Raw genomic sequence first — 15,594 nt, 5'->3', positions numbered from 1 at the left:
CTGTGTCCAGCATGGTTCTAGGTCCAGTGGGTGGACACTGCCCAAACAAGCTGCCACCCTCCTGGGACTGACATTGTAGGGGACAGAGGAACCATAAGTGAAGAAACAGCTCAGTGCAGGTGGAGGGCAGTGCTGTGGGGGATGGAGGAGGGTGAGATAGAGCGTGCAGGGGAATGGGTGTCTCTTTCAAATGGGGCAGTGGGGGAGGGCCTCAGAAGAACTGGCATTTGATTCTAGAGGGGAATTGATACGGTTTGGCTGTGTCCCCACCCAAATCTCATCTTGAATTGTAGCTCCCATAATTCCCATGTGTCATGGGAGGGACCTGGTGGGAGGTAATTGAATCATGGGGGCGGGTCTTTCCCATGCCGTTCTCGTGATAGTGAATAAGTCTCACGAGATCCGATGGTTTTATAAAGGGGAGTTCCCCTACAGAAACTCTCTTGCCTGCTGCCATATAAGACATTACTTCTCATTTGCCTTCTGCCATGATCGTGAGGCCGCCTCAGCCATGTGGAACTGTGCGTCAATTAAACCTCTTTATAAATTACCCAGTCTCTGGTATATCTTTATTAGCAGCATGAGAACAGACTAATACAGGAATGAATTGAGGTCAGGGCCCTGCAGATATCTGGAGAAAGAGTCTTCCAGGCAAAGGGAACAGCAAGTGCAAAGGCCCCGGGGTGGGTGGTGCCTTGGCATGTTCCCAGGGGGTCTCAGTTGTAGATTCTTTGTATGCTTTCAGGAAGACATTAGCCTGTTAAAGATACAATTCAAAGCAATATATTTGTGCTATGGACTATATAATGACACGAATTATCGATACATATATGGACTTTGTAAATGTGCCATGGGAGTAAAAGAGTAGTAAGTCTGACTTTGTTTTTTTTTTTTTTTTTTTTTTTTAAAAAGCTGTCTCTTCCCAGTCCTCTCAGAAGTATGTCTGTGACTGAATGAGTCAGCGGTGGAATCCTTGCAGGGGATGTTTCAAATCCAAAATTTGGGCCTTTTGGGAAAGTCTCAGTTGGTTCTGAGCCAATGGCTCTCAGCTCCTGCACGGACCTGATGAAGGAATGCTAGGTGGGAACAGAGTGGAGAGGGTTTTAATCTCAGCCTGGGCAGTGGTGTGGGCTCTGGGTGGTGGACATTCTTGTGTTCTGGCCTAGGCTGTGGAAGCTCCAGGCCAGCTTGTGGGGGTCCCCAGGTTTCCAGAGTTGACACAGAGAAGGAGGGCTGATCAGCAGCTCAGAGGCTCTTCTGCAGAAGGAAAACCTTTCCGTCTCATATTTGCCTGGCCCCTGCTCTGTTCCCCACTGGCGGGCACTGCCTTCCCTGCACAGGGATACACATGCCCAAGGAGGAGAAAGGAGAAGCCAGGGGTCCTGATGATTGGGGTGGACAATGGGTGGGTGATGGGATGGGCAAGAGAGAGCCTGGTGTGTTTAGTACCCCTCCCCTCCAGAAAAATAAAAACATGCATTTATGTTAAAAATGACTTTTGCTTAAAAAGTAGCATGTTCATTGTAGAAATCTGGAAAGGGAAATAAATGAAGAAAGAAGAACATGGAAATTCTTTAGAATTCCCCTCTGTCAGTTAGGATTAGGTTCAGTGGCTTGTGATAAAACCCAAATAACAGTGTCTTAAATGTGATGAAAGTTTATTTCCTTCTTCTGTAATTATAGGCGACCCAGGGCGGATATGTTGGCTGCACCATCACTAGGAACATAAGTGCCTACTGAATGCTGCTCTGTCTTCCCCAACATGTGGCTTCTACCTCATGGTACAAGATGTCTGCTTCACTTCCAGGCATCGCATTTGTGATCCAGTCAGTAGGAAGAGGGAATAGCAGAAGAGAATCCCTACCCATTCCTCCCCCAGCCCACAAGGATACTTCCAAGATGTCGTACATAATATGCCATGTATGCCATACTGGCCTGAACTTAGTTGCGTGGCCACACCTAGCTGCAAGGGATGCTGGGACATACAGTCCTTATTTTTAAATCAGGAGTTCTGGTTTCTAAAGGAAAAAGAGAGAACGATATTGGGAGACAGCTAGTAATTTTGGCTACATTCCTACATAGTTTAGGGTATTTCCTTCCATACTTCATTTTTCTATGCCTAGGGAGAGAGAATTTATTTAACCAAAGATGAGATTATATTTTACGTACTTGTCTGTAACTTGATTTTTTTCCTAGTTAAGGGATACATCAATAGCCCTTTTCCATCTTATTAGACTTCTGCAAACTATTTTTAGCATGATCATTCCTTGTTGAGCTGGATGGTAATTTATTTAACTAAACCCCCAGTGAATGGAATTGTAAATCAGATATTGAAGGTAAAGCTTCATGACACGTATGAGATTTATTTTTCCCTGTAGGATAAATGCCCAGAACTTGGATGGATGGAGCATAGGATTTGGGCATTTGAAGGGGTCATTGGGCAATTGCGGAGCTCCCCAGACTCTGGGCTATGTGGGGTGGCTTGCAGCAGGCTGTGTAAGCCCCCTTCTGCTGTTACTATAGCGATTATTTTATCATCACTCCGATTCCAAGGCCCTTGCTGTTCCATGACACTTTGCTTCTGACTCCCCGCCACCCAGATCATGTTGGGGATGGGGTCCTCAGGGAACCCCCTTTTCTTTGTCTTTGCTGTGTTCTGAAGCTCCCTCCCACCTCCCCCCAAATCATCACTTCCCTTTGCTTCCAGCCCATCCCCTGGCCCTCTCAAGTTTCACCATATGTCTGGTGAGGTCACCCCAGCCAAGGCAGAGGTGTCCTTGGGGGCAGTCGGGCCCCTCCCCAAGCAGATCAGGTTGCCGGCATCAGTCTCGGGGAGTGACTTCAAGGCCTCTTTCTGTCCTTTTTATCTCCAGGGAGAGATTTATCCTCCCCAGGCGACAGCAGCCATGGGTTCCAGGCAGATGGCAGCTCCCCAGGGGCACCCCTAAGGGCAGCTGCTACTTGTTTTAAAGGCTGATGTGGTTCACTGTCCACAGTCACTCACTGATGGTGTGTGATTGGGTGTGTTGGGGACATATTACTAGGCCAGACTGTCTGGGTTCAAGGCCCAGCTCCTTCACTTACCGGCTGTGTGGCTTTAGATAAGGTCTTTACTGCGCTGGGCTCAGGCTCCTCTGTGGAATGGACATCGTGATAACAATGCCTGCCTCCTGGAGTTTGAGGATTAAAACACCTAGAGCAGCACCTGCACATAAGGCCCAAAGATGTAGATAGTGAGTTTAAAAAAGTGTTCTTCTTCTAGTGGCCTCTCTCAGCTCGGTATCAGTTTACTTTGTGGAGCCTGTTCTCAGTTTCTCCCCGTCTCTCCCATCCTTCCTCCACAGACCAGTCTCTCTTGAGCACCGGCTGTGTGCCAGCCTCTGTTCTAGGCACTGCGTAGATGGCCAAGGAAACTGTCTTCTGCCCTGAGGGAGCTGATACTTTAGTGAGGGAGACGATGCTGAATGATCAAACCTATCCATACTTAATTGATAAGAGCACAGCCAATAGCGGTGACGTCTGTGAAGGGTAACGGGTTCAGGTGGCTATGTAGTGGGTGAGATCCTCCCTTATATGGGTCCAGAGGTGGCCTGTGAGAGGAGGGACCTCCCCTGCCAATTGAATGTCTTGGGAAAAGCTCTATAGGTAAAGAACAGCACGTGCCAAGGCCTGGATGGTGGGGTCCTGGTATGTTCAAGAAATAAAAAGACCAGTGTGCCTGTGGCTGAGCCAGTGGGGTGAGAAGAGCCCGCATTAGACAGTCTTTGGGCTGTAGAAGAGGTTGCATTTTTTCTAGGTTTTAATCAGAGCCTCTTCTAAGGCAAGGATTTCTTGACCTTGGCACAGTTGTTTGTGGTCAGCTGTGTCTTTGTGGGGCTGCCCTGTGCACTGGAGGGTGTTTAGCAGCATCCCTGGCCTCTACATACTAGATGCCAGGAGTACCCCGTCCTCAGTTGTGACAACCCAAAATGTCTCTAGACATTGGCACATGTCTTCTAGGGGGCAAAATCACCCCCAAGTTGAGAACCACTGGGCTCAGGCTAGGTAGGACCGGGGTGGGACTAGCCTGGCATTGGGAGACCTGGTTCTAATCTGTGTTTTGTCACCAGTTTGCTGTTTGACCTCAGACCAGTGTCTCATACTCTTGGTTTCTCCATCAACTGGGAGCTTGTTGGAGATGGCAAACTCATAATCCTTCTAACCCTCTCCCTGCCACATCCATGGCAGACATCACTAATCAATCATGATGTGGCTTCCTGCTAAGTCTAGAGCTCTGGGGACCATGGAGACACTCAGGCCGGGAGCCGAGTAAACAGCCCCTCTGGTCCTTCTCTTATGCCCCGGAAGACCTGGGTATATACTTAGAGGAACTTGAACGCCTGGGCTCGAGGAAACCTGTGCATCACCTAGAGGAACTTACCCCAGTCGACGTAAGTGTACAGCTGAAATAACTTACACCTGAGCGCCATTGTTTACAGTAGGGATGCTTGAAACAAGTGTCTGCAGCATGGTAGTGATTACCTTATGCTATAATTTTGACTAGTAAGCAATGAAATGAACAACTTGAGGTCTGTCTTATTGTGGATTCTCCAAAGAACACGTCCCGAGACTATTTCAAGGGCAAGTAGCGTACTTGGGAGGTCACCCAGGAGGCATCAATAGGAGAGTCGGGGAGTGAGGCAGGGAGGAGAAGGCAGCCAAGAAGGGTGTGTCATCAAGCGGGTTACCATGGGGGCTGCCGGAGGTGAATCCCATCAAGGCACTCGGGGAGATAGTGTCCACCGAGTGCCTCAGTTTCCTCATCTTTCTTTTCATGCCAGGCCCTGCTGACCATCACTGAGGGCTGCTCCCAGGCAGTCTTACTTATTCAGCACTTCCGGCCTGCCCTGTGCATGAGAGCGGGGCCTTCAGGCCCAGAGATGCGGGCACTGGCAGCTGGATGTGGTGTGGGGTAAGGGTGGGGTCTGGATGGCAGATGCTGCCCGGTGTACATATCAACATGGGTAAATGTGGAAGACGTGATGTTGAGAGAGAAAATCAAGTTGCGGAAAGCAGGCTACTTATAAAAATGTTGTGAACATGCAAAGCAGTATTCTCTCTTGCTTATAGATGCACACGGGCATGGTAAGTGGGCAGAGGCATGTGCGGGAATGAGGAGCACCGGCTCCAAGTACCTTGCAGGGAGAGAAGGTGCCTAGTGGCTCACGTCTCTCTGTAACGAGTCTTTTCTGCTTTTTCTATTTAATACATTGAGGTTCGATATTTGCATGGTACTGTGGGTCAACTGAACTAATCTCAAGTGCATACTGCTGGGGCTTTGCATATGCAGCGACCTGTGTCACCACTGCTCGGATCAAGATACGGAACGTTTCCAGCACCCCCGAGAGCCTCCTCATCCCCTTTCCAGTCTGTGCCTCCCCCAGACTTGTTGAATTTCTTTTTGCAAATGGTTTCAAGCAAATTTGGTGTAGTGTTAAGATTTGCCACAGCTGGGTAGTGATGAGTTTGTGGGTGTTTGTTGTTTCTCTCTATTCTCTATTATTTTCTGTATCCTTGACGTACTTCATCATCATATTCATAAAATGAAGAGGAGGACTTGGGCAGATGTGAGGACAAGTGGTCCAGGCACGGGCAAAGCTTCTGAGGCTGGAGGAGTTTCTCAGGCAGCCCTGGAAATCCTGAGAACAGTATTGTGTCTAAGGGAGTCTTCGGAGATGAGAGCTGCTTTTGACCTGACTGTTTCAAAGCTGTCAAGCCTTGGACAAAGGAAGAGTCACCCTGGAGGGTCCCTTTCACCATTCCTGCCAGTGCAGGGGACGCCGGTGCTGCCTGGAAAAGCCAGTCGTGCCTTGGGCAGCAGGAGGGCTGGGCCCAGAGCCCCTGCTGCCCATTCTTTCCGGGTCACGAGCTGCCCATTGTGGCCTTCACACCGGCTTGTTTGCGGTTCCTCAGTGGGTGGCCCGAGCCTCCCATTGTTGCAGCACAATAGCGGTGGCAGAGCTCGTGTGAAGAAACCAGGACAGGAAGCCCCAATCTAGGCCAGCAGAGTGTGGCACTCCCAGCTTCCTGCCCTCCTTGGCTGTGCTGGGCGAGGCTGTCTTTGTCTCCCTCTAGTCTGGGGAGGCTGGAGACATGACTTCCTGTCAGTATCCCAGGCCCTGTTAAAACATCCTCTAGGAACCCCATCCCTGTCCCCCCCGCCCATTGTCATTTAAAAAACAGGATCCGCAGACTTCCAAGGAGCCTGAGTCCAGGTCTCTGCCATGTGTCAGGCACTGTGCCAGGCACATTCCATACCTTCCTTTGATTTTCAAGCACCTGCTATTTGCTGAGCACTACATTTGGCCCTGAAGATGTAGCTGTAAACAAGACAGGCAGGGTCCCTGCCTTCAGGGAGCTTCCATTCACTTTATCCCATGACATTCTAAAAGGTGCTGTATTCCTATGATCTCCACTGGCAAGAGTAAATGAAGACTCAGAGAGGCTAGTGCACTTTCCTGAAGTCACACAGCAGGAAGGACCCGTGATTGAAACTCAAACTCACCAGTTTCCAAACCTAGCCTCTGTTGTTGGATTGGGGGTTATGGTTTCATCCCAGCCATGATCCCTGCTTGTCCTGGCCTTTCCCTTAGGATCTTGTATAGATTATTTAACCTCAGTTTCCTCATCTGTCAAATGAGCTCTTAACGCAAGATGGGAAGATAGGAGTTTGCATTAAGAAGAGGAGGGCCTCTTGGTGGAGATGGCGTTTGAACTAAGGCCAGATGGATAAGGAGGCTGCTCAGGGCAGAATAGGGGAGAACATCTTGCCAATAGGAACAGCATATGCAAAGGTCGTGAGGCAGGAGTGTATTTGGCAGGTGGATAGAATCTAGAATGACAGTGTGGCTGAAGATTGTTTATATTGAATTATGTGGGAGGATGAAGTACTAGAAGATGAGATCGGAGAGGTTAACAAGGACAAGGTCATGGGGACCATGGGAGGATTTGGATTTTAAGTGCAGTGGGAAGCCATGGAGATTTTAAAGGCGTGGATTAACTGATCTTTTGTACATATTTAAAGGGATCTCCCTGGCTGTGTGTGTAGAGAACAGACTTTTGGGAGGGTGAAGGGGACCAGGAGGGAAATGGCTGTGTTAGTCCAGGCAGGAGATGATGATGGCTTGGACTGGGGGGATGGCTATGGAGATGGGGACCAGTGGTTGTAGTGTTCAGGTAAAGCTGGTAACATTTGATGTACTGGAAATGGAGTGTCAGACAAGAGGGTTCTGTGGGTCAACTGGCTGGTGGGTTTTGGCTAGAGCCCTTGAAAGGCAGAGGTGCCATTAATCAAGTGGGGAAGAGCTCGGTATGAGTTTGGGGAAGGTCAGGAATTAAGTGTTGGACAGGCTGAGTTTGGACATCCCGGTGGAGACATTGAATCAGCAGCTGGAGATAAGAGTCTGGGGTTTCAGGGGAGAAGTCCAGGCTGGGGATATAAACATGGGGGTCATCAAAAAAAGGGAATTTGACCCATTTATGCCAGAGGTTGCAATTTTTTTTTTTAATAAAAAATCAGACCTTGGCAATGACCTTGAAGAGTAGGATATAAATAACTCCCACAAGCTTAGTGTTCCAGTAATGGAACTCTAGGCATAGATGGGTGAAAGCCCGAAGACTAGCTGAGATGGCTCTGCACTCTGTGTGGACAGAGACAAAGCTGCCTTCCTATGTCTTGCCTTTTTCTATGACTCACCTTGTGGACTGTCATTGCGCCCCCTCCCAAGAGGCTTGAGTCTGGGCACGTGGCCGGGCTCCTGGGGGCAGGCATGGACGTGTTGTGTCTCCGGGTGATGGAAAGGATCTGACAGCCGTGTGCGGAGGGCCACCCTCCTCTCTGCTTACCTGCCCCGCTTACCCTGACCCCAGCGCTATCTTGGGCTGTCCCTGCCATCTCTCAGAGATCTCCCCAGACAAGCGTGGTGGGTGAGACAGGCTCTCACAGCCCCTGTCTTAATCAGCCTGCACCTGGGTTCTGTGACAGGAAGACCATGTGCTCACCTGGACCAGCCCCCCTGGGGAGCCCCAAGCTGTCATCTGTCTTGGCAGGGCAGGTGACTGATAGGCCCCACAGCTCCCCATGGCCCTGCGGGTGTAACACCATGAATTCCTTTTCCCAGGGGTCTCCGTGTGGCTGCTTCCAGGTTAGGCTACAGCCAGATCCCACATCCTGGAGTTGGGGCAAACCAGGTGGAGGTGGCTGTGGGTACTGGGCCTCGGTCTCCCTTAGGTGCTGACTCTGCTATCTCTCCTTCCCCCAGCATTGATCGCTGTGACTCTCTCAGCCCATCCGTGTGACCCCTTGGCAGCTCTTCTTTCTGCCACTTTTCCACCCACACCACCTGGTGCCAGGCCACCGTCATCTCTTGTTGGCACCACTGCACCCTACTGCCCTGGTCTCCCCACTTTTACACGCAACCCCTGAAATCCAGTTCTTTGCAATAACAGAGAGCTCATTCACCAACACTTCAAAACTGGGAGACTTCTCTTTTTTAAAAAATTCTAATTTCTGGCTTCATTAAAAAAAAAAACACCACCACCCAAATCTGAACCTCTGGTGATCCCGGGCCTGTGGCCTCCCCACGTGGCCCCAAGTGGCCCCACGTGAATGGTGCACCCTCAGCTCCTGCAGCCCCTGTTGCTCCTGCCCTGGTATAGTCACACTCATCTGCTGCGTCTCATAGAGGAGAGACGTGATTTGTCTGTTCCAAGCTCCTGAAAGGGTGGTAGAAGGACTGTGGTCCATTCAAACAGTAGATTCCTGGCATCTGCAAGGAGGCTGTTCGTGAGATGATCTGGAAGGATCTCTGAGCTATATTAAATAGAAAATCCAGGTGCAGGTCATCTGGTGTATGTTGCTATTTTTTGGTGTGTAGAGAAGGAAAAAAAAAAAAAAAAAAAAAAAAAAAAAAGGAATAGATGTGTGTGTGTTTGTTTTTGCATAGATTTTTTGGAAAGATACCCAAGAAACTAGTAGCTGGGGTTCCTGTAGGGGTTGGAGAGGTGCTCAGTGGTTTGGGACTGGGGTAAGGAGAGAGACTTTCTGTGTTTTTGCCATTTTATAGTTTTGACTTTTGAACCATGTGATTGTGTTATTATTCAGAAGTTAAATTGTAAAGCAAAGTAAAAAAAATTGAAAAGGGAAATGAATTAGAGTCTGGGAGCTGCCCCTGGGTGAGGAAGCAGGTGTGTATCTGTTGGGGCCGAAGGTTCCTCGAGGGCAGGGGCTTTGAGATTTTCTCTGCTGTTTCTTCAGGGCCCAGCGCGGGGCCTGGCGTCATAGGTGCACGGTACACCCCTGGTTTCAGTGTGGGAGTGAGGGCTGTTCCGGTGTGTTTAAGGTGTAAGCAGAGCACGTTTTTCCTCATCCCCTGCCTGTGTCCCTGGACCCATGGTACCTCCCAGATCCTAGTTGGCATTTGAACTTGAGAGCCTTCTGTAGGGCCGTCCATGGGAGAGCTGGAGACGCAGACACTCACCTCTCTCTGCTTCTCTCCTCCAGGCATTCCTGCATCGCATCCGGCAGAACGTGGCTGACTCAGTGGAGAAGGGCCTCACGGAGGAGAATGTCAAGGTGTGGATGCTCGGACTGGCCCCTTTTCTAGAGCATCTGTGTTGCTCTATGCCTTGCTCTTCCCGTGCGGCAATAGTCAGAGGGTGTGCATGCCGGCGGAGGCGTGTCACCCGCTGACTGCTGACCACCAGCTTTGCCCTGCCCCAGCTTGCTCCCTGTAGCCCCTGGAGGCCTCTTGTCCTGTGAGCAAGCTGTGCTTGGTGGACGTCAGCAGGAATCAGCCCTGGGCCCCACTTTCCAGCCCAAGACTTCCCCTCTGTGCTCAGTGTGACCCGCCCCCCGTCTTCTGGGCTCCTTGTGTCAGGCCCTCGGGCTTGGAGCCAGTGGAAAATCCTCTCCCAAGTGCCCCCGGGAGCCTGGCACCTCCAGTACCTCTTCTGGCAGCCCCGGCCCCCGCTCCTGCCCTGGGCATCCAGTGTCCAGGCAGGGCTGATGAGTAATTGGGTCCAGTTTGGCCTTGGCCGTGGCTCTGGGGAGTTTGAGGAGGAGATCAATAGGCCTTCTGTGTGCATGGCTCAGCTCCAGCCTGGCTCTCCAGGCCTGGCTTTCTGTGTGACCTCACTCTCTGAGCGCCTTTCAGGCTTCGGGGCTCTAAGGGTCCTGGTGTCCAAGGTGCCCAGTATTTACAGCACACAAAGGACTCGGTCATAGAAGACATTCCACCCAAACGCCCTGGTTAATCTGGACGGTGGCCTTGCATGTTGACAACTCTACACCGAATTATTTGCATAAGAAAACTGAGTCTTAGAGATGTCAAGGACTTGCTCAAGGTCTCTGCATGGCTCGTCCTGGGGGTGGGGGATGTGTGTTCACGCACTGGAATCCTGGGATCTAAACTCTATGCCTGCATTCATTTGTTCACTCATTTATTCGGCAAATATGACTGAGCACCTACTGTTGATTCCACTTCTTTATTATACTATTTATTATAGTTTAAAAATTATTCATTATAATTGTAAACTGCAACTTAGTACAGTTTTTAAAAAATTACCTTCCTTTTTTTAATGAGGTCGAAATGTCGTACAGTAAAGGGTGCAAATCCTTAGTGCTGAATGCAGTGCGTGTCTCCATACACATGCACCAGTGTAACCGTGACCCAAATGAAGGCAGAGAGCATTTCCCAGCTCCAGCTGCCCACTCTGGGCCCCCCTCAGTCAGTCCTCCCTCCCTAAAGGTAATCCCTGGTTTCTAGTACCATAGATTGATTTTGCCTGTTCTTGAAATTTATGTTAAAGTGAGCTCTTTCGAGTCCCTGCCTGCCTGTAGGATTTGCCCGTGATGTTGTATGTAGCTGTGGTTCACTCTTTTTCCTTGCTGTATGCTGTATGGTGTTCCATTGTATGAATGCAACACAATTTACTGATCCATTCTCCTGGGGATGGATATTTGAGTTATTTCCGGTTTTTGGCTGTTACAACTATTCTTTAAAAAAAAAAATAAATAAATAAAACGATCATGAGGGCTGGGCGAGGTGGCTCACGCCTGTAATCCTAGCACTTTGGGAGGCCAAGGCGGGCAGATTGCCTGAGCTCAGGAGTTCAAAACCAGCCTGGGAAACACGGTGAAACCTTGTCTCTACTAAAATACAAAAAAAGTTAGCAAGGCATGGCGGCATGCATCTGTATTCCCAGCTACTCGGGAGGCTGAGGCAGGAGAATTGCTTGAACCCTGGAGGTGGAGGTTACAGTGAGCCGAGTTCGCGCCACTGCACTTCACACTCCATCCTGGGTGACAGAGCGAGATTCCATCTCTAAAAAAGAAAATAATAATTAAAAAAATACAATCATATTGTATTTTTAAATAATTGCTCATTGCGGGGTCTGTCCTGTACATTGCAGGAAGGGTTAATAGTATCCCTGGCCTCTGTCTATGAAACACCCCTTTTCCTCCCAATTTGTGACAACCAAAAATGTCCCTTGACAATTGCCACATATCCCATGTGTGTGTGGTGGGGGTGGTGGGTCAAATTGCCCCTAGTTGGGAACAACTGATCAGAAAGTTAAATTCTAAAATGTAGGATTGCTGGGTCAAATTGTACTAGTGTTTTACACTTTTCGATTGATGTGGGGAAACGGAATCTCATATATTATTTGTGAGAGTTTAGGCAGCGTATTTCTAACCTCCTTCCTTATTGTGTTTTCTCCTACCACGTTGTTTTAATGGGTGCATGGAAATATACTTGTAATTTCAACATCCATCCTGTGGCTGGACATAGCAGTTGTGTCTCACTGTGATGAATGCCTGCATACTAAATGTGGAACTGCTCGCGAGACTTTGACCTTGGGAATATTATTTTATCTGAGCCTTACTTCTTCATCTGTAAATTGGGGATAATAATAGTTTCTATCTCATGGATTTACAGTGGGGATTAGATTCCATGAATGCATGTAAAGTTCTTAACACAGGATTAGTCACTAATCCCGATGATAGTAAATAAATGTTGGCAGTATTTCTGTGATTACGATGATTTCTGTTAGTGGTAAACCAGTTCCGGTGGTTGAGAGTTCTTCGTTGACTACAGTGTCACCTGCACCGAGGTTTGTATTTTTTCAATGCTTGGCTTTGCTCTCCCTCCGAGCCTTGATTCACGCTGTCCTCTGGCCTGTCTTTTCCTCACAGATCCTATTCTCGAACATCGAAGACATCCTGGAAGTTCATAAGGATTTCTTGGCCGCCTTGGAGTATTGTTTACACCCGGAACCACAGTCTCAGCATGAACTTGGGAACGTTTTCTTAAAATTCGTGAGTACCATGCCACTGCCCCTGGTGGACTCTAGCTTTTGAGAAGTGGGCTTCTCCCTGGGTCCCTGCCCCATCCCCTTTCACCAGCTTCCTCTGTAGGTCTGTCTGGGAGACGGGGTAGCAAGTTGGGCAGGTGGGCCCAGTCTGCATCCCCGGAACTATGGGAGGTGGGTCAGGCCCAGCAGACTGTGGGCATTTTTAGTGACTCTCCTTTCCCTCAGTTTCACATAGAGGGTGGGACCTCACTGAATGCATGTGTCCTGGAGTCCTGTGACCTCCTGGCCTGGTGGGGCCCCTCTGCCACAGTGACCATCAGAGGTAGCTAGTGGCCAAGACTTGGCATCAGACAGACCTGGGTTTGAGCAGCTCAGGCGCCCACTGGTCAGTAGGGGTGTCTGATCTTGGGTGCCCCATTGGGCTGTTGGTCAGAGAGGCTGACGCTTGTTGCAGTAGCCTCTGTCTTCCTGCAGGATTACTAACGCATTTGGAATTGTGGGTGGTAGGCTGGAAGAAGGAAGGCAACTGCTTTTCCGTAGCCTCTTTTTCTGTACTACCTGGGACCCCCCTCACAGATAGAAGAACTAGCCTCACGGGCACGAGATGTGAGCCAAACTCCTTTGCCTCTCTGAGCCTCTATTTCCTCCTGTGATTGCGAAGTAGGGATATTCCGCCTACCTCCTAGGGTTGATGGCAAGACTCAGAGGTAAAGCAATAGGGTAGAGAGCCTAGAGCAGAACTTCTCAGCTGGGGCGATTCTGGCCCCCAGGGGACATTGGACAATGTCCAGACACATTTTTGGTTGTCCCAGCTCTGCGGTGCTACTGGTTTCTAGTAGGTAGAGGCCAGGGATGCCACCAAACATCCTATAATGCACAGGACAGCCCCCACAACAGAGAATCATCTGACCTCAAATATCAATGGTGCTGAGGTGGAGAAACTTTGGTGTATCAGCACTCGGTCACTGTTCAAACTGTCATCACCATCATGATCATGATCGTCATCATCACTACCTCACTTCTCCAGGGGATCACATCTGAGTGACCAGAGCCTGAAATGATGGAGCTGTGTGACTCTGCCCTTAGAGGGCAGCGGGGGGCAAGTCTCATGTGCGATCAGGCATGCAGAGTACCCCAGGATGCAGTCATTCAGCCAAGGGCCAGCCACTCTCTACGTGGAAGTGAGGGCAAGGAGAGCTTCTGGCCAGGCTGCTGAGCGACTCATGAACTGTGGTCCTCTCAGCAAGTTGACTGAACTTGTCTGTGCCTCAGTTTCCTTTTACCCGTAAACGGGGTGTAAATCCGTGACATTGTGAGGATTAAGCGAGATAATACAAGGAGCCTGCTTGGTGCAGTGCCTGGCACAGTAAGTGCTCAGTAAAGGTTGACATTATCTTCCTGTTCACATAGCGGATGCTCCTCCATCTTTGGAACTGGACAAATATGAGCACAGTGGGGCGCAGGTGGGCTGGGTGCTAGCGGAGGGCATTGGGCAGAGGAGGGACGCGGTCCACTTTGGGTTGCAGGGACCCTTTGGCTGCTATGAGGGGGAGCAGGTGTGGAGGGAGAGCCGGAAGCAAGGAGACATCTAAGAGGTTACCCTGCCAAGTGAGGTGACGGTGCCTCGGACCAGCATAGTAGCAGTGGAGGTGGTGAGAAGGGGCAGGTGGCCACAGTGGTTCAGTAAAGGTGTTTGAATAGGGAAATGAAAAGAATGGGAGGGACAGTCTTCCCTTCGGGTTCAGAGGAGACAGGAAGTGCTTTTTTCTCTGGAGCCAACAGCCAACGTTCAAATCCCTGTTCTACTGCTCACCAGCCCAGTGACCTTGGGCAAGTCCTTTCACCTCTCAGGGCCTCAGTCTCCAACTCTATAAAATGGGGGTAATGACAATACCTGCTGCAGGGGGCTGTCAGGAGGATGAATGACCTGACTCAGCACCGAGCTAATGCCACATGTCAGCTGTGGGTGTTATTCCGGCCTGCTTCCTGGAGGGGGTGGCCTTGGGGCTGGCTGTGATGTCATGATCTGAGCTTGGGCAGGATTGTCTGTACTTAGCAAAAGTGGGAGAAAGGGTCCTCAAGGTGCACTATCCAGTTTGCCAAAAGCCCCGGCCCTCCTCAGTCCTTTTGGCTTCTCTGCCTGAGTCCCAGAGGCTGTGGGGAAGTGGGTTTAACTCGCTTGTCAGCGAGGAGCCCTGGACGCTGAGGACACAGTGGGGCTATTCTCACCTCTCTCTGTAGGATCCCTGCCTTGCTCAGAGATACAGCAGAGGGCTGGGGGGCTGGGGTTGGGAAGTTCAGCGTGCATGAAGCAACCTCTTTTCCATGTCCTCTCTTCTGCTACCTGGGACCTTCCTCATGTAGCCTCATCAAACTAGGTACCTGGTGAAGGCTGCACTTGCCATCAGAGTCATGACATGTGGAGGGTGGACGTTTAGGCCTTCGTGGGAGGTTGTTCTGGGCTGGGGCCTTGCTGGCATCCTCCCTGGGCCTAGGAGATCAAGCATTCTAGAGCCCAGCTACCCGACTTTGCATCCTAGCTCTGCTACTTCCTTGCTCTGTAATCCTGGGAGAATGACCTTACCTTTCTGTGCCTCAGTTTTCTCATCTGTAAAGTGGGTATCACAAAACTCACCTTCTAGGGCGGTTGAGAGAATGAATGACGTTGGTAGAGCCTGGCACATAATAAGTGCTCAGGAATTGTTTCTCACTTGGGTTATGTGCACATCTGTTCATGTGATCCAGCGCTTTCTGGAACCTCCCAGTCTTCTCTGGAGTATGGCTTTGTGCAGGGTCCCCAGGCCTGGGATCACTGGGCCCCATTCCAGGTGATTTATCGTGAGCCCCCCTGCACCTCAGCGGGGCTCCTGTCCTTCCAGCCTCACAAAGCTGCTATGATGCCCAGGTGCAAGGATGCATGTAGGAGGCTTTGACAGAGATGAAGTATTCTGGAGATTGGTTCTGCCCTGAGCCACCAGAGAGACCTGCTGGAAACATCAATCAGGTCTCTTCAGCCCCCCTCCTGGCACCCTCCAAAGGTTCCTGCCTCACTGGAATAAAATCCCCACACCCTGCCATGCCCTGTCCGTTCCTTGGAACTCAGTCCCCTGGCTCCAGCCACACAGGACTCCTTGCTGTTCCAGAACAGGGAGCCCATTCCCGCCCCAGGCCACTTCCTCTGCTGGACCAGTTCCCTCAGACATCCCTGCGGCTCTCTCCCTCCTTGCCTTGAAAGCTTTTCAG

At 50.3% G+C, this 15,594-nt stretch overlaps 1 protein-coding gene across 4 annotated transcripts in view; it reads left to right on the top strand.

Moving 5' to 3' along the window:
• Positions 1 to 15,594, top strand: part of PREX1 (phosphatidylinositol-3,4,5-trisphosphate dependent Rac exchange factor 1) — a 203,428-nt gene that overhangs the window by 71,023 nt on the left and 116,811 nt on the right. For 3 of the 4 annotated variants that reach the window (XM_031656828.1, XM_031656830.1, XM_031656832.1), the window contains exons 2-3: positions 9,542 to 9,613; positions 12,233 to 12,355. In XM_031656828.1, coding sequence (XP_031512688.1) covers positions 9,542 to 9,613; positions 12,233 to 12,355 — 195 coding nt within the window. The remainder of the gene's footprint in view (positions 1 to 9,541; positions 9,614 to 12,232; positions 12,356 to 15,594) is intronic. The other variant, XM_031656829.1, reaches the window with a different exon arrangement.

This window comes from Papio anubis, chromosome 16 (assembly GCF_008728515.1).
Source record: "Papio anubis isolate 15944 chromosome 16, Panubis1.0, whole genome shotgun sequence".
Lineage (NCBI taxonomy): Eukaryota > Metazoa > Chordata > Mammalia > Primates > Cercopithecidae > Papio > Papio anubis.
Note: the sequence above shows the minus strand (reverse complement) of the source record. Positions and strands in the feature narration are given on the sequence as shown.